Source organism: Mytilus trossulus, chromosome 1 (assembly GCF_036588685.1).
Source record: "Mytilus trossulus isolate FHL-02 chromosome 1, PNRI_Mtr1.1.1.hap1, whole genome shotgun sequence".
Lineage (NCBI taxonomy): Eukaryota > Metazoa > Mollusca > Bivalvia > Mytilida > Mytilidae > Mytilus > Mytilus trossulus.
The window spans coordinates 60978660-60999588 of NC_086373.1; the positions used below are offsets into that span (position 1 = coordinate 60978660).

General features: G+C 30.6%; 1 protein-coding gene across 6 annotated transcripts in view; it reads right to left on the reverse strand.

The window, feature by feature from the left end:
• Positions 1-20929, reverse strand: part of LOC134681036 (uncharacterized) — a 127077-nt gene that overhangs the window by 34060 nt on the left and 72088 nt on the right. For all 6 annotated transcript variants that reach the window (XM_063540451.1, XM_063540424.1, XM_063540414.1 and 3 more), the window contains one exon: positions 5843-5908. In XM_063540451.1, coding sequence (XP_063396521.1) covers positions 5843-5908 — 66 coding nt within the window. The remainder of the gene's footprint in view (positions 1-5842; positions 5909-20929) is intronic.

The following is a 20929-nucleotide window of genomic DNA, read 5'->3' on the forward strand; positions in this document are numbered from 1 at the left end:
TAATTAACAACCTAGATGACCCCCCATCTCAAACTGGTATTAATTACGGACTGGTATTAATATGCAGTGGATTTTAACACTGCTACCGATTGTTTATTTACCTATCTTAGTTGTCATCAAAAACTGACATTTGAATGTAACATTAAAGGTATATATATATCTAGACATCCTGCGTGTCAATGGTCCCAGACATCAATACTTTTGTCTGATATATGTTACAATACATAATTGATGTTTTCCGAAATTTTCTACCTCGGAAAACATAAATCGTCAGCGGACCCATTTGCCATAAAAGCCACTGTTAATTTAACGTTTACGCTCAACATGAAGCGCACAATACAGAGTAATTATATACCTGTATTATACGATAACCATGCTTAAAGAGGGGTTTACCCATGTGTATAAGATATTGTTTTTAATAGATCAGAAGTGTTAAACCTGCCGTACATGCGACCCAATTACTAAGTCAAAGGAAAGTTTATCGCGGATATAACAGGCAGACATAATAATATAGGGAATGCAATGTACATGCATGTATGTAATTACACTATCCCCGCATATACTAACAAGATTCTACGTTCAAAGGAAATGACTTAACAGTTCTTTAAAAAAGATTACAATTGTATAGCCTGCGGCTTGTGTAAATGACCTGATCCTGATAAAACATTTATTGACAAGGTTAAAATATAAAAGGTGAAATATAACATAGATCAATGTCTCAATGATAAAAAAAGGAACTTTTGTTAGAACGTTGGAAGAAAAAAATCAACCTTAAAAACAAACATCAGAAACTATCAAGAATGCTTTTGTGTGGATTTTTTTCCTTTAAATTTTTATTTAAAAATCCGCTTTGATTTGAATAGACAATGTTATGTTTATTCATTCTGTGAACCTTATTTGTCACTAGTCTCTTTTGTATGTTTCCTCAATCCTCCAAATGTAACTTTATTTCTCCAATATCACAACACCAATCAGAACCCTCTCAACTTGATAAAAAAAACAAAAATACATTAAAATATAACTATACATTTCCAAGTCTATATCCTAAAAGGTTAAGCCCACTGGCAAAATGTGACCTTACTTGTACTAACTAAGTCAATATCTACATTAAAAAATAATATCTTGACATTTTATGCTAAAAACATGAAGAAGTGAATGAACTCTCGGTGCCTACACGCTACAATCTTGGATATTATAAAGATAAGTAAACAACATATAAATTGAGGCTACTTGAATCAATCACAGTAATGCTGATTTACTCTTACTGTTGGGTTTAATCCCCAATAATCACTCTCAATATTTTACTAAAATCGGACACAATAATAAGATATCTAATTCTGTAATTACAATTTCACATGTCAAGCAACATGTGACAACGACCTTTACAACTGTTTACTGTTATCATTTACATCTACGTCAAACATTGTGTAACATTCAATACAAAAACTGTAATCGTGTAGAATATACAGCACTCAAATATAATAGCATGAAAATCTGTTATTCAATTAAAAAAGTCAAATGTTATAAAAATCATGTATGTACGTCATGATGTAAATTAAATGAAAGTAGCACAGTCAAACCTAATTTTGTCATCAGTATGTAGGCCGGAAAAAAATCATTTACTAAAGTAAGCAATTTACCAATTAAGGTCTTACTCAATACAAGTTTATAGATTGCACTGCTGATAAGACTTCATAGTCATTATTCTAAATAAACTCTACTTCATATAAATATTTTTAGCCACAGGTCCATCAGAACTTAAATCAATCATTTGCTAAAAGGTCATAGTATTTCTCATATATCCATTTGAAATGCCTATTATGGAAGGCATTATCTGGTATTTATTAGGGAGTTAGTAGGCCTAATGAGTTACTTTATGGAAATTAAAAGTCTAGCATGAAAGGGATTTTCAGGTATTTATCAGGTAATTCAGAAGGCCCAATGAGCTATGGAAATCATATGGTAGTCCTTACCATCTTAATTATTAAAAGTGAGAAAGCATGCCATTAAGCACTCTATTAAAACCTGTATAATAGGATATGTAGTATGAATGATCATTTGTCGATCACCTTCCCTCCCTTTTTTTTGGTTAAAAATTTAGGATCCTCAATTTATATCATGCTCAAGAAATCACATGCATTTTAAATTGCAAAAATGCAGCTTTAACCTTGGCTATGCAATATGACTAGTGAAGTCACTGAAGACATTTGATATACAGCACATTTGGTTATATTTTGGGGTGTTGTCTCATCTGCATCCATTATGATAATCTTTTCCCCCCTAAATTCTGATGTCATCTTATCAGGAAAGACATCACAATGTACAGCTTACGTTATATAAATAAAACTTTATACAGTTAATTTATTTCTGTGATTTTATATACATTTTTAAAACAGATACCTTGTTTATCCACTGGACATAAAATTAAAAGGCATGTTATTTAAGAGAAAAACTCCATTATCAACCAAATGTTATGTCAATAAAGATAGGGCCAATGACCAATGTCTCCTTAAATGACCCCAATGTTCGTCAGATCAATCAACTCTGTCGTACCATAAAAGTCTTCCCTCAGTAATATATACCAATCAATTCCTGCAGGCAAATATAAGAAAATTAAGTTTTATCGAAATCATTTCCTTACATGTACAGCGGCTTTAATTTGATAGATGAAAAACAAGACTTGAGAAATACAAATAGAATCGGGAATAAAATTGATATTTTTCAGCTTAGATCACTCACAGAATTACTAATTGCCTTTACCGACCCTTTTTTTAAAAGTTTTTTCCTTCTATACTGCAAAACAACTGTCTCAACGAATATTTAATATTTAATTTTCCAGTTGAATAAATTTCATATAAATCTTATAAAATTCACTTTCATGTTGAAAAATGTAACCTCAAACAATTGGGAAAGATAAAACAAAGTCCACTGCCATTAAGCCAGATTGAACCTCAATAATGTCACTAGAACTCAGTATGCACTTTGAATACTCCCAATTAATACTAATCGTTCAAATTTACATAAATATAAAACTTTTGATCTATTCACTTCTATATTACTAACATGCAATTTTTATTTGAGAAATAAAGATTATAATAATTGAATAGTACAGATCTATTTTTCTGAACCCTGCAGATAAAGGATGCCAAAGAATTACTAGCTATTCATCTTGTGACAATTTTGTTTGCCTCAGCGGTCTCACTTCACATCTTTGGAAAAATCTTTCCGGATTCACTCGGAACACTGCAATCAATATTTTGACTGCTTCAGTGCAGCAAACCATCCTCGGCTCTCTAATGAAATTGAACTAATTTGACATACGAATCTTAACAAAACAAGTTTGTTGATTTCCTTTATTTTTTTCACTGGTTCGGAAAACATGTTGACAATACATTTGCAACAGCGCTATAGATAATAAATATTCAATGTATCGGTGATCTATATAATGTGTGGTAATTTCAGCACTGGTTGACTTATTACTATTATATATATGTTAACCAACACTCCTCATAAAACACAGATTGAGTAACCAATTTTTACCTATGTTTGCTGCGCGATATGTAATTTAGTACATAGATCAATTAAAGAGTGATTACATGACTGTTTCGTCCAATTGTAATTAATAAAGCATGCAAAATTTCAAGGTGCCGACTACATTAACTTCTTTTTTTCATAAAATTAATCCCCTAAGTCCCTACTGAACTGTAAAAAAAACAGACGATTTTATTGAAAATTGATCTTGGTCTGTTTAAAAAGCATTCAGTTCAATGTGAAGGACAAACTGTTTAATTTTAAACTCTTGAAATAAACTATTTGATAAATCTGCAAATTTTTCATCATAATAAAATCAGTTTTTTTTTTATTTACTTTTATGTATATCCACATCAATGGTAAGCTATTTCAATATAAAGGATTTGAAAGTTCAAAAATGTTCAAAGCATACTAAATTATTAAAACTGACGATTTAATCTTAAATCTACTAAGAACATGAATAATGGGCAATCTTTACAGTTTACAGTTTTATTGTGACGACACCTGCCACTGTGGTTTGGTAAATGAATAACAATAAAACACGATTTTTTTTTCTTTAAATGTTAATAATAAATTTCAAATTTGAATAAATTTTACAGTTATGTTCAACTATGAAACAGGAGGGGTATAATCCTATGGCCAATACATTATAATAGAAGATTGAAGGAGGTCTTGGTGCACTATTTCAACGGGTCTTCTAATCAGGTCGAAGTCCTTTTCAGCAACTAATGGTATTAATTCTATAAATATAAAATCTTAATAAAAATCTATATATACGCCCCAGTTGGAAATGTATAGCTTACATCAGGGGCTATTTAAATTCCAAGGACACAGGTCAGGACATTTACATACAAGGATATATATCCCCCAAAACACTTTTTTTGAAGATAAAAGGAAATATTGACTTATTGTCATTCTTCCTCATACAAAATTAAAAAGTATGAAACACTAGCCATTTATAACATCCATAAATCATTAAAAACGTGCAATGTCATAATTGACACTTTTCACCTGGAAAACTTACATTATTTCATAATCGTGTATACTTAGAAAATTGAGAATCACTTAATAATTAGTAGTTAGAAACTTGATCTTCTTTTAAGTAGACTAATATCTTAGTCCTAATTATATAAATATGAAATCATCCTTCAAAATACACCTGCAATTACTATCTTTTCAATCATAAAGATTATATTGATAAGAAATGTATACAAATCTTGTCTTTTCTCTTAAAGCTACCTGGTTTAATAATACTATAGGTAGAAATGAGTAATTAACGCATTTTTAAACATCATGTTTATTTATATGTAAATTGCACCAAATTACTATGTTTATGCAAGTAAACATAAATTACTACCGAGGCATGAGGCAACATCAGGCCAAAGTAACCAAATAAATACAAAAAGCAACTAATAGAACAATTCTATTTAAACGATAGAGGATACTTTTAAATAAATCATGTAATATAATGTATCTAAATATAGAATAATATAATTAACCCAAAAGAACAAGCGCACCAGGAAGTAAACAATTGATTTAATTTATAGACAACATCATATTTCATTTATTTATTTATAAGTATTGGCAACACGCTTTTTTACCTGAAGCTTAGTACATGTTTTTTTAGTGTAAAAATAAACACATCCAATAAAATAAAAAGAATATGGACTAAATGATTTCGCCAATCTTATTGGTATTTCAAACTAGCGATTTTATACAAGCGGTCTGTTAACCAAAGGCTTATTTTGTCTTAGCCTAATTGCTGTTAGGAGCTAATTGAAAGCTCATTAATGTTAATTATCTCCTCTTTTTAGCAGGTAATTGTGGTTATTTGCTAGTGGAGGTGTATTATTGTGTCTGCCAATTGTTTTTTTTTATCAATTGTGTGTTGTCAATATCAAAGGATTATTATCTGTCAATCATATTTCCTAGTTGTTTTGAGTACATACAATAACCTTACAGTCATGATAGTGCAAACGTAATTATAAAACTAATATTTATGGTTAAGGGAATTTATTATTCTTTCCTTTTGAAACTACATTGAGTTACCTTTATATTACATATGATATGCATTTAAATCTAAAAGTGAAAAAATCATGCAAGTCAGATCAAGATTGACCAGTAGTTTTTATTAAATGAACTTATTTATTCCCTAGTAAGAGGCTGTCAAATGAAAGAATTCGGTTTTCTTCTTACTTTTATTGGTGACCCTGTTAAAGCAATTAAGGGCCATAACTGCGGAGCACCCAAAAATTTGTCAAATAAGAGACATTGATATTATTATTATATCAAGAATTATTAATTTTCTTACCAATACAGGTCTTTTTTAAAAGAGTCAAATCCATCATACCTCTGAACTGGGTTTTCTGGGAATCACCTGAAAGATAATTATTGCAAAAGAGTTTAAAATCTTTCTTAGAATAAAGTGGTATCTTATGTGAGGTAAACATAAATATATAAACTATAATTGCTTCCCAGGTTTTATAGCCTGCACACAAATATGATTAATTTAATTGATTGAGTGGGTTTTACATCACATTTGCTTAATATATGACAGTCACAGAGGGAATGCTCTAGAACAAGAGTGCACACGCTGAAATGTCTCGCCTTCTTTATTAATCATTGATATTATGTTGATAGTCCTAAGTATAAAGCTTTATTACAACTGTCACATAAACTTAACATTAACCAAGATAACTGAATAAAGAACCAATGAACCATGAGAATGAGGTCAAGGTCAGATGAATCATACCAAGCAGACATATACAATGTACAGCTAACATAACTTCCATACAACAATTATAGTTGACCTATTACTTATAGTTTAAGAAAAATAGACCAAAACACAAAAACTTAACACTGTTCAATGAACCATAAAAATGAGGTCAAGGTCAAATAGAACCTGCGCCACTGACATATAGATCATAAAATATTTCTATACACCAAATATAGTTGACTTATGGCTTAAAGTATTAGATAAAGAGACCAAAAACTCAAAAACTTAACTTTGACCACTGAACCATGAAAATGAGGTCAAGGTCAGATGACACCTGCTCGCTAGACATGTACACCTTACAATCATTCCATACAACAAATATAGTAGACCTATTGCATAAAGTATGAGAAAAACAGACCAAAACACAAAAACTTAACTATAACCACTGAACCATGAAAATGAGGTCAAGGTCAGATGACACCTGCCAGTTGGACATGTACACCTTACAGTCCTTCCATACACCTAATATACTAGCCCTACTGTTTATAGTATCTGAGATATGGACTTGACCACCAAAACTTTACCTTGTTCACTGATCCATGAAATGAGGTCGAGGTGAAGTGAAAACTGTCTGATGGGCATGATGAGCTTGCAAGGTACGCACATACCAAATATAATTATCCTATTACTTATAATAAGAGAGAATTCAACATTACAAAAAATCTGAACTTTTTTTCAAGTGGTCACTGAACCATAAAAATGAGGTCAAGGACATTGGACATGTGACTGACGGAAACTTCGTAACATGAGGCATCTATATACAAAGTATGAAGCATCCAGGTCTTCCACCTTCTAAAATATAAAGCTTTTAAGAAGTAAGCTAACGCCCCCGACGGATCACTATCCCTAACAAAAGTTGCAGGCTTGACAAAAACTACTACCAGTAATATCCAGTGAGTAACTAAGTAACACACTTATTGCAGTATGTCCACTTTAATTTTTGACCAAAGCATGTCACAAACTGACCTATCAAACCAAGTGGTGTTACAGTTACCCTTAAACATACTTCAAACAATTCTATATTTTTCAGGAAGTTAAGCTGGCTAATAGATCCAGAAAATGCTAACAAGATAAGTTGCAAATTAAACATACAGTTTTTATGTTCATCAGAGAAAGCTTGATAAAGATGTCATTCAGTATATTGAAAAAGAAATTAATAAAAAAGTATCTGCAAAAAGAAAGAAGGTGTCCGACAGTTCCGAATATGCTTAAATATTGCATCATCATCATTAAGCTCCAGATGTAATATTAAGTCACTCTTATGAATTACAGATTTTGTTGGACAACGAGACGTATAGATTAACAAGATGATTTCAATACAGCTTACACTTTTAAAGTATGGGTATAGAAGGCATACAGAGTTCATATCAGCTACAGTTTCACAGCTGATAAAGCTTTTTTGCAAATTTAACTAAATAATACAATTTCATGGACATTTAAAACTTATCCATCTGCATGTGGAAGATGAACCTGGGTGCCTTTATTATCTCTATTTTTTTCTACTGATCAAGTTTAAAGATACTAAGATCACATCAACCAATATTCTTTTTTTTTCGCTATTGCAGTATTCGATTTCTTTAAGGTAACATTACCGATTTTTCACATGGAAAAACATAACAAATTTAAATCTTCGATAAACCAATCTGTAAAGTACTAATTTAAATCTGAATAAGAAACTAAAATAGTAAATTTTCGGCCTGAACAACGGAGGTAATATTGTGGTATAATTATCCCACTCATATATCTGATGACAGCCTTGATAAATAACGGCTTTTGACATAATTATTATATTTTATGAAAAGACTTATCTCATTTAACAAGGTAGATATGAAGATAATACAGAAAGGTTAAGTCAGGTTTAAGTTGATTCATAAATGAGTTACTAGCATGACATGTATATGTTTTGTTTTGTTTTTATTTTTCTCCTGCCAAGAAGGTTTGATTGTTTACTGGGTTTTTCAGGGTATCGCCCACCTCTATTGATTAAGAGGAAACAAGTGTAGGTTTTATTCATTTATTTTCAAGGTAAAAGACTGACCAACTAATCTAAAAACTGAATTCAAACAGTAATACATGTTGCACTACACCTTTTGAAAATTAATATTATTTCCTTTTGGAATTTCCAGTTTCCAAATCAGAAACATACAAAGATTTCCTGTCTTATTATCAAATGATTTGAATGCAATTTTTCTAAAAAATCATTACTGATAAGAATTTGCAAAGATTTTCAATTTAATCTGTATCTTTAACTTTTCTAGGTTTAAACTAGTAAACATTTTGTTTAGGGGCCAGCTGAAGTCTGCTTACAGTTGCAGGATTTTCCCTCTATGTTGAAGACCTATTGGTGGGCTGGCCTTCAGATGTTTTTTGCTCTTTCAGATCGGCTTGTTGTCTCAGACACATTCCCCATTTCCATTCTCAATCTAAAGTGTCTTTAAGAGATGATCCAGCATATTGATTTATTTATTCATTTTAAATGCCACTTTTGGCTATGAGACCCAATATATGTATAGGCTTTGCTTTTGTACGTTTAATACAACATAAACAATAATTTCAAAAAGGGGAGCAATTCATATGAAGGTCAATAATCAGGTATTTAGCTCTAAATGGCCCAAAGTCTTAACAAAATTGTGAATTATAGTAACTCTTTTAGACACTTCAACAAAACTGCCATGCTACAGGTAACAACAAACTTTCCACCTCTATGTGTTAACTGCCATAAAAATCTAAACTGTTAAATAGAGATATTAAAACGTTGTCACTATATTGTATTTACAATTGCTTATTTATCTACAACATAAAAAGAAACTCTCCAAGTGAAATTTCAATGCCAAATACAATAATCTTGAGAATAAATTTTCAAGTCAATAGACAAGCCAACAGACAAGTGGGATTTGAAAATGTCCAATATCCTACTCAAGCCAGGGGGTATTTTACCTCACAGACCCCCTAAAAGTCAGGTAGAAATTATTGGTAAATGTCAGACAACTATATTTCTGCAAATCATAACACATAATAAATCATAACTGATTCCTTGACCTATAATTAGTATTATATCAAAGGTAGCAAAGTGCTTAGTAATTACCAAACACTTGTAGTCGATGAACCTCTCAACGAAAATCGATCGCCTCTTTTTTCTTTCAGATGTTTTAGTTATTATGTTGACAAAACTATGGTGTTATCTTTTTATATTTTTATCAAGATAGAAGACTTTTGTAGATTGACAAACAATTTTATAACTTTCTATTGTGTCAATAATTTGCAATCAATCAAAATTTGATAAATATCTTTTATTGAGCTGACAAATTTGTCTGTGATCCAGGAGGTCGCTTGGAGTCTACAATTTGATTGACAAGGTCTTGAATTGCATTAAATGTGCATTTGCCAAGCAATTTGTTTTTTTAAATTTATTTTGATCAATTGCCCTTTTATTTGTAAGACTTTAAATATAAAACAGTAAAATTTAAATGTACTTTAAAATACTGTACAATAAAAGTTTCAAGTTTGCGATCAAGATGGTACAATTATAACCAGCTCTATTGTTGAGGATAGATTCTGTTGCCCTCCTGATGTCCTTTTTAATATAGATGGATTATCTGTCTCATCAACAACAAAAAATACCATGTATATATGCATTTTGACATTGTATAGAGTTGTTATAAAAGTACATGTATATGCATTTTGACATTTTGACATTGTATAGAGTTGTTATAAAAATGAAAGTTGATTATAATACAAATATATATTATTGCACACCACGTGCACTGAGAGTGTACTACAGCGTCATTTGGAAATAGTGCCAAGTAGCAAATAGAAGAGTTACTAATAGTTTTGAACAACTATTTGGTATAATTATTGCTAGTATTAGAGTAGATAGTTAGTTTTTTTCAAGGCTGTGTGTCTCTCTGTGTTCGCTGGCTTCATGCACCAATAATCAACCTTTCAGTAAGCACAACACTCTCATCTGACCTTTATTATTGAGAAAGCACAAAATTAAAATGTGTATATATACATGCAACAAATTTGTGAACTTTGGGAAAATCATACTAACAAATTGCCAAAATGTTTTGGATGTACATGTAGAAATTTCACCATCCCAATAATGAGCAATGATAAAAGGTCAGGACAACAAAACAATATTCTAGATAAAGTATATAAAAATTCCTGGAAGACTTATATAGCATTCCTTGCTATTGGGCATGATAACAAGATCTGACCAGTAATAAATCTGACAGCTGCTAGCCATGGTCATCACCTAGTCCAACACAAATTGATTTACAGGGTCATCATGGCAGTCATCTATCAGACCACCTCTGTTGGTCAGTAAGTTCAAATGATCAAAATCATTGCTGACCACTATAAAACTTCACAGGAAGCACAATCAAACAATTTCCTGCCTCATTCATTCATTCAATGATCTCTCTTTGGTGAAATATTGGCCTCTGAAATGTCTCCAATTAACAGGACACAAAGTAATTACAGATGACAAGTGGAGGAAACAAGAATTGTCAGGCAGAAAATGTGCAACTTTTCCCATGTCAAAAAGGTTGTGACCTTTTAGTTTTCTACTAAAACAAAATCATTATGCTGTTTTTCAATTCAATAGGACTAAATCCAAAACTAGCAATTGTAAAACTTTAGGATATTGAAAGGATAAGAAAAAGAGTTGACCTTTTTATTCTTGAAAGTGTTCATCTAAGTCTTCAATACTGACTAACAACCAATATTGTTATAGTCATTTATCCTTAAAGAAGCTATCACTGACCTTTCCTTCACCCCTTAACACCATCAGGAAACAACATTAATTGTATCTACAGAGACCCAATAAAAATTGATAGAAATCATAACCAATTGCTTCTATAGAATGCAAAACACTTCCACAATGAGCTACTTCAACAATTTTAGTGTTGTGAAAGTCATTCTCTACTTAGACACGTATTTTCATCAAAACTTATTCTAAGATTTTACACTTAATAATTTCTTTTGAAATTTTCTCCTAATTAATGTACGGATATTTGATATTTATGATTAGTGCATGCATTAGCAGACGACAGCATCTTGTACTTTTATTACTCCATTATCCTATTCCAAGGTTACTCCGGAACTTCATAAACATCATTCAAAAACAGTTTACTCAATAGAACATAAATTGATTTGTGCTGAAGCAAGAATTTACTTGATTTATAAAATTTCCAAACTGAAATGAGAAGGAGATCAACTTAGCAGGATTTGTTATTGTTATATTAATAATTTATTAAGTTGGCTAAATCAGCCTGTCTCCAACCCAACACATTGAATCATAAACAATGATGGAAAGGTTTTACATATAATCCATGCACTTTCAAAAATCAAATTATTGTGAATACAATTTATATAATGATTGGATTTTTGCTATGTCATTTTATTAAGTTTTTCAATTTTCAACAGCAATGCCTTTAGATTAAATATACAGTTGTTATGTCAATCAAATATTACCAGTACTTATATGTCATAAATTTTATAAGAAAAAATAATCTTATTTATAACCATAGATTGTCAAATACAAATTAAATAATCTTATTTCAATTTTTCTCATCCCAAAATTAAAAATAAAATGAAATTTAGTTTTCTGTTGATTCGAACATTTAACCTTGGATCAAATGATAGTATCATAGTAGTCTACGATTAAACATATATAACAGTGTCTGCACTTTCTTACATCATGTTGTTAATTGATCTTTGCCAATTATTTCACACATAAGTGTATGACATGATCACGAAAGTGTCACCTATCCTTACAGGTTAGTCAAAAGGCTATTGGTTAAACTAGCAAATTTTCTAACTAATGTCAACAATACCTGTTCACAGATTTGATTGACATTTCAGGTAAATAAGGAAATGCAATTAACGATAAGTGTGTAAATGACATCACATACGAAGGTCAAGACTGCTCCTTACAATTATGACATTTGGCACCTAAGTGTAATGACAATCTATTTGCCTGGCATATAGACGTGTAGATCATTAGACTCTGATTATAACAAATTATTCAATCACGCTAAAAATTAATACATTGAATTAAAATCTAATCGATTTCCTCTGTGAAGTCTTCAAATTTGATGTGTATACAGATAAAAAGAATTTAAAAAGAGACTCAAACGTGAGATTATTATAGCACATAGTTATAGTAATCTCAGCTCAAACTATATATAAGTCAATGGGTCAATGCTTTTATAATGATAGGGTTAGGTAAAAAATCATATTACCAGATGATTAAGAAATAATTAACTTTTTGTTGCTCTTTGAAACCAGAGATCAAATTATAACAGAATAAGTGAGTGGAATAGAATGAGGAAGGTCTTAAAAAATTGTTAAGACAGTGGGGTAAAAGAGAAGGATTTTAAAATGAGCGGTAAAGTATGGTAAACTTGCCAATCTTTTGATATGGTACCAGTTATATAATAAGTTTTATTTATGAAACAGGCAATAGGCAGTATACAATGCTGACCAGCTTATATAATTTTGTCTGTGCTGTGGACTGGTCTCTTTAAAATCAATTTAAATAAAGAATGGTTCACTATTTTGCAAGTGTAAACAGGGTCTAAAGACCAAAAGAGAGAATTATCTGCCTAATTAATGGTAGAAAACCTTTTAAGCAATACATGATGATTCTTAATATTGTTTCAGTACTTTATTCTGTAATCTCTTTCTAGGCTGTTATATATCAAATCTGAAATCCTTTTCCTCAGCAAGAAACAGCATGATTTCTTAATTATCTAAATATAAAAGTGCCAAAGTTTATAGTCAACCAATCATTCAATACAATATAAATATCACACATTCATTAAAATTCACCAGATTCCAATTAAAATCTCTTGTCCTAATTAACATGTTTATTACATATAGCAGGGATGGCACAAGTGCCTGTCATTCATGTGCCAGGTAACTTAACTGAAATATACAACTCTGTCAAATTTTGCAAATCAGCAGTCTACACCTTTATGTAATACACAACTCTTCAATGCCAAAAAAATGGACCAATATACCATTATGAAACTGTCAATAATTAATTAATCAATCAAATAAATCCATAAAGTGTCAATTATATATTCATAAATTAATATTAACGGAGGTTAAAAGTAGAACAAATGACCAGAGGGTCTGCAATCATAACATGCTAGGAAGACCAGGTGGTTTTGAGGTCAACCTAAATATACAAGTAATACATTTTTGGACTTTTTTGGAAGTTTCCCTATATTTTAAACAACAAATACACATCTTATGTAACCATTATAGAAATCATTAACCTTCAAAACCAACTATTTCATCTTCCAGACATATTAAAACCTTGATGTGGTTACATATGTTCATTTTTTCATTACACTTCTGATGAAAGTCTGATCGCATACATACATAGAAACGGAAGCCACGTACATCATATCATTAATCTTTTTAGATAGTTTTGAAGTTTTTTTTCCCCTATGAAAATTGTATTCAAGGGTACTTGAATGACTGAAGTCATCTTATCACATGTTTATAACAAAAATATGTTCAGAGGAAATAAAAAATTCACATTCTTTCCTCATTTCCTGTTTTTCTCTATCCATATGTCACTGGATTTTATTACCATACCACATTTCCACATCAAAATTGTTGTATCACCTGGCAACCCTTTCCTACTGTTTTCAAGACATCTGAGAGTTGTTCTGTCCTCACTATCAATAAGTCTTGTAAACGTTTTATGCAACATTAGATGGTTGCAACAATCCTTGAAAAATTGGACAAATTGTCAAAACTTCAAGTAGCTTACAATTTTTTGAATGTTTTCAAGTTGAAAAATAAAAAAAAACTTGCTTAAATCAAGGATTTGTTTGGTTATTTTATAAATCCTTGCTTAAATAAATATATTGAAATAAAATAGGGAAAAAAAACCAACCCAACATATAAGTAGTTTGTTATCAATCAAAGAAAAATATCAAAACTGAATTGTGACTTTTTGATCTACTTTCGGTCTCCTGATATGACAAGTAATAAAAAGTTCAGATAATTTACATTCAATCATTATGATGGACAAATCTTAACTAGAAAATAATGCTTTACACAGATTTGGTGAACTTTGCAATATATATTTTAAACAAATCTATAAACCAAGGGAGACTATAAAAATTGAACTGATATGAAAGATTTATGAGAGTTAGTACAATTTTGAAGAGACAGGATTGGAAGCTGTAGATTTTGAGATCTACATGTAATGATCAACCATATAATAAGAAAATTTATAATTCCTTTATGATGCAGTTGAAAAAGATATTACAATGTCTGAAGTAAAAAGTCTGAAAATAAACTTGTTTTCTGTCATAGATTGATGTAGTTATTTCTTTTTAGCAAAATAAAACCTTATTTGAAATATGAGGATTATCCAATTCCCTCCTCTTAATTTCCATACCAGTAAGTGACAGAAATGGGCAGATATAGAAATATACCAAGAGACTAATGTCTTACTAGTGACCTTAATTTTTGAACAGCTAATAACCTTTTGTAAACAACTGTTTAAAGTCAGTCAATCAAATGTATCGGCTGCATCTTGGCCGACAAAGAAAAACAAAGTTGTAAAGGTCACTGCTTAATTTTGGCTGTAAAAGTTTACTGAAAAAAATCACCACAGCAGTTATATAAAGTTCACTCAAATTACTTTCTATAAACTATGACAAATGTAAGTTTTGACAGGCAATGGGATTCACACATGCTGCTTTTGTCCATGTCATTTCAAGATGTCATCCCTAATTTTCATTACAGCATAATCATACATGTATAGATCCTGGAAACCACTAATGGATGTGTGCTTTTCCATCCCTACCTGTCATAACCAATATACTCCACTTGTGGCCTTGGTTATAGGTCCTTAGAGTAGCTAATGGGATTAATTATACATGCAGTTTCAGACCTAGTTGTCAAAAGTACTTGTCATCTTCCATATCCTCCCCTCTCACCTGTCACAAAACCTGGATTATCACACCAATCAATCCATAATTCTTCTGCCTACATCAATAATTTGTCAAATTAATGATAATTAGCCCAGCAGGACTTGAAATAAAGGTGAAGGTCATTCTAGATTGATGTCTCTGACTTTGACCATGTATACATTATTTATCTATCTAATAAATCAATACCTTGACACCAATAGCTATAAATTACAATTTCATTCATACCTAATTTTCAATTTGCAACAAAAAAATCTAGTGACCCTTTGAAATCAAATTAAATATCAACTCTATTGCATTCTAAAATGCCTCTGAAAATTGCAGTTTCTAAGTAATTTCAAACCAGATGGAAGATTTTGTCATACAGGGGGTGAACAATAGTTTTTGCATTCTTTAACTATGTCCATATTTACTTAGATAAAGTGTTGATTTTTATTTATATTTAGTAAACGACTTTGCCCAGCTGACTCACCAAGAACATGCAGTTTATCTTAAAGAAAACTTGAGTTCAGATCATATGCTTAAAATTTAACCTCATAACAATTACAACATAGAATTTAAATTGTTTTAAAAATTTAAGGCTAGTGACTGCTAATTCCTATGAAAGTAATTTTTAATAACTATAGAATATTTTTTCCGCAATATTTAAACTGACCAATCAAATATGCAAACACTACCAGCACACATTAAACTCATTTGGGAGTTTTGCCACATGATCAACCAAATGTCTGCCTCTCTGACCCTTAAATGATTAATTAAAATAATTACAAGAAAACATTTTCACATCTAATAATATGGCCTTATGGTGTTCTGTGCTGTGTGGCTCTGATAAGGCATGTTTTTGTATTGAAACATGCCCCGACAGTGATGGATTGCAATGGATTTTCCAGGGATCTCTTGGGACACTCTGGGAAATAAACAATAATACATTTCACTCATTAAATCTCTTCTTATAAAATGATGTTATCTGCTCCCAGTGGGACATTAACATTTTTTTCCTATTTCCCATCTGCTCAAAACAAGGACGGTTACCTGGGATTTTCAAAGCTTTAAAAATATTTTATAAATTAGATTCAGTTAATTCGAATGCAATATAATGTACATAACATACTTTACAAATGAGTACAGATTTATTCATTTTACAAGCAAGTGAAAGAACAGTGACAATCAAGAAAACAGTATGCCTTAAACCCAGTATTAAAAGTTTGAAACATTAAATATTTTAGGTCCACAATTCAAACAGTCCAAAATTTGAAAGAAGAAAATTTTTCCATTCTTCCATGGAAAAATAAAATACAAAGTTAATTCTGAATTTGTTCCTAGACTAATAACATGACTTAATAACTTTGATTGGACCAAACAATTAAATCATTTTTTTTTAAATCCATGTTCGGTATATAAATCATTATGAGAATCTCGAAACATTAATGGCATCAGTCAGTCCTAATTAGTGCACAGCTGTGGAAAGTGAAGGAAACCTTAGGCAGATTACTGCTGAAATTCAAGACGATGCCTTTAATTGCAGAAATTATTCTTCTGATTATCATGTCACCATAGTAACCATTGTTCATGTCACAAGCCAATTTCCTCCCCTTTCCATTTGGAGTGATTGTGTTACACTCATCTTATAAAAAAGGATTATTATTAACTTTCAAATTAAAAAAAATATCCTAATGTTTTCTGATAAAAATGACTCATCTTGTTAAGCCGTGATATCGCTGAAGCGCTGGATACACAGTTTTGAAGAAGACGAATGATAATATTATGGAAATTACTAATTATCTCTACATTTCCAATATCAGTTTACCAAATGAAAAATAAACGATTGATTTTTTATGTGAAACTGAAGCAACATTCACGATTGTATTCATGTTTACGAGCTTTTTCTGAAAAGACATTGACAAAATCGGTAATCATCTGCTGTGACGATCCTGATTCGTTATAATAAGTACCCAAATATCTTCCTGAATGATCAAAGAAAAATTGATCCACGGTAAATTAATGGCACAAGATGAGATGTAATAGTTCAAACAATTATTTGAAAAGTTTTTTATTTCAGTTAAGTCATCAGAAGATCACGTAGATAGGGGACATCTGTCTATGTATTCACAATTATAGTTTAAATCTACAAAAGATGGAATTTATACTATAAAGCCCCATCTGCCTAAACACCAAAGTAAATACAATGTAAACACTACCATAGGTAACAATATGTTAGTGTTGATGGTGTATCGTAACCAATAAAAGAAGTTTTATTTGTGGCTTATGATGAAATTTTAAAAATAAATATTTTGTGGCTTAAATTGATAGTTCAATTAGTTCATGAAAAACAAAAAGAACTTGACATAATTGTGTAAGCAACCGGATCTGCAGGTGAAAAATAAAGAGGTCTCCAAGAATGAGGATTTTTTTCTGTCGGTCTGCTGTTAAGATATATATATGTAATTTCTTTGATCTTTATCATACAAAAGTTTTACCTAAAATTTCATCAATCACTTATTTTTTTTGTAACATTTATTTTTCTATCAATCTTTTTAAAAAGATTTATTTATTACTGATCAATAAAATGATTTACACTTCTATTTTAATGTAATTTGTGCACTTGGCAGACGACAGTTAAATTAATGTCTACGAGTCTTTCAAGTTTCAAGTGTTGGAATAGTTGTATTGTTTCTGGGCATCATCTAGTCTGCATAGCAAAGATTCACTTTTCAAGCTTAAAAACCTATAACACATTATAAATGATTTATATGTATTATATTCATTTTTTTCCTTGTATCTAATAGTTTTAAAAACAATACAAAAAGGAATCAATTCCTCTTGGCCGTATAGACTTCTTGCTATGTGAGATTCCGTCACAGATGACCAACTGTCATCATCACATGCATGACTGTAGAACCAACATTCTGTGTCATCAAAATTGCTGAGGGTTACTCTTTGATGACCTGTTATTGAAAGCAAATAGCCATACCATGTAAAGAGGGGACCTTGGGACTATGTTGCAAAAACAAACAAATGATAGAAATAAATATATAAGATGCATCCTCTGAATGTGAACCTTTTAAGTCCTTATAATACCCTATCCTTACTTTATAGGTGAAGACCCAAATTAAAATTTGCTGTGGTTTCAATGCAATTGCTGAAGAAGTCTTTGAACAAAATTTGGTCAATTTTAGTCAGATTTTTGATTTTCCTTTTTGAATTTTCCTCGGAGTTCGGTATTTTTGTGTTTTTACTTTTTGTTAACTTGGTTAAAACTTATCAAAAAAGAGTGCACCCACTGAAATGTCAGGCATGCTCAACTATTCGGGATTTATTTTATGTTGATGTTTATTTTAAAAATAAAGTTTTACTAAAAGAATCACATAAATTTAACATTATCAATTTAATGGTCTTTAAAATTAGTCCTGGTCAGATATCCAAGTCGAAAACAGACAGACAAATACATCTTAAAATAAAAGAATACACTAAAAATAGTTGATCTATTGCTAAAAGTATACAAAACAGACAAAACCATGAAAACTAAAATAAATTACCAAATTAACCCATGAAAATTAGGTAAAAGTCACAGTCATGCAAACTTAAGATTATTACACCATAAAAATTTTACCTACTTTTCGCTCATGGTAACAATCTTTTTTCAAGCAATCACTGAACCATGAAACTGAGGTCAAGGACAATTGACATATGGAAACTTTGGGAATATGTGTTTACTCTGAGGTATGAAATTCAAATTTTTGAAGTTCATACAGTGACATATATTTTTCTTAACTATTAGGTCATTTGGCCTCTACTGGAGTGTTGTCGCAATGGCAATCATACCACATCTTCTTACTTTTATTAGTGTACAAAGTTTCAAGTGATGTGACCACAACTTCATTGTAAAATTCTTCAACCTGAGAATATTTGCAGAAAATTTGAAACTATGCAAAATAAATGCAGTCATTTAAATTAAATTTTAGAAGCCTAACATTTTCAATTGTTATTTTACTAGAACAAACATGACTCTTCATTAGGTCTAAATCTCTTTCTTTTTTTTTTTACCTAAAGCTCACTTAAATAGTATTTTGAGTCATCTTTTTATCATGTATTATTAAAAATGTAAATAACTAACACTTGTATAATTCTAATGATTCTTGGTATTTTTTAAGTAGGTATGTCAAAAAAATTGACCATCCCTTGATAAAAAACATCTCTTTTGAGTATATAACCTCACAACATTCAAGTAGGCCACTTAACCTTGAAATAAAAACTGACAATTTTTTTTAAACATTTCAAGATCAGTTGACCAAAATAATAGATGACGACAACTAGGGGCCTATCAGGTGTCTAAATAAATGTTTCCTGTTTTGGCGGGAAACACTTATTATACTGATGATAAATGATACAGCCAGTATTAAAATTTGTCTGTATAAATCGTGTCGTAAGAAATTTGTCCCCATGATGGTTGTCCTTGCCTAAGGATGTAATGATGAATTAGTATACATCTTATAACGACAGGATGAAAACAAAATTTGATGATTTTTAATGAAGATGGATCTGGTAGAGCTATGAATCACATCAACTTTCATTAGACCTTGTCTTCACACCCATCTCAAACTTTCTGTCATGGACAATTATTTGTACTTTTTTTGTATTTTAATGGTGCACATGTCTTTAAAATGGAGTGCAATTGTATAACATAACTTACACAATACCAATGTAAAAGAAGCACACACAATTTATTGCTTCATCAGATGAGGGAAGGAGGGGGCTCCTTGATTCCAACTTTCACCTATCCCTACTCCTAGACAAAAATGGTCAAAGAAACTATACCAGTATATCCCTCCCCCCACATTCCCCCTTCTTCTCTCAGTTTCAAACCCTCATTCTCAGGTTCTCTTATCCCTGTTCAACCCCTCTTATTGTGTTACATCTCCAAAGATCAGATGACATGGCTTGCTTTCTGTCTCCATATTTGACTATTGTACATATTTTTCATTTATTATTTATACAGTTTCATCAAAATCTTATTTTTTGTAAGTAATATCAAATATTCTAAGTGATCTATCAAGCATTACATTTCTGTGTTTTTTTGCTTGTTAATGTTAATTATTCATAGTGCATTTGTCTTTATACACTATTTGCTCTATAATTGTTTGAATAATTTGATTTTATATGATAACTAGAATACATAACGCTATCAGGAGTAAGAAATCGTTACTACATTAATGGAAAGATGGGGAAAACAAAAACTCAATTTGCTTGATTGGTTATATGAGTTTTCCTTTAGCGGAAATCAAGATATCAATTGGGAAAGTTCAATTCAAATATATATTGTGCCAGTAAACCAAATAAGCATGTGTTAAATAAACAATTATAACACAAAACTTTAATTAAGGCTAACAGTTCTAAAACATAAAATCAAAAGTAAAAAAAATCTTATTACAATTTTCTTTTTAAACAGGTGTGATTTTTTTTTGGACAGTTTTCCCATTAACCTTATTTCTCTTTACTGGACATTTAGAAAGCAACATTCAGTCAATCATATTTTTTATTAAGAAAACTGTTAATTTGTAGACAGATTTCAACCTTTAGAATTACAAATCATCTTTTTTATACAATTTTAACACATATAAATTAAACTTTATATATTCTCACTTTATATGGAGGAACGTGTATC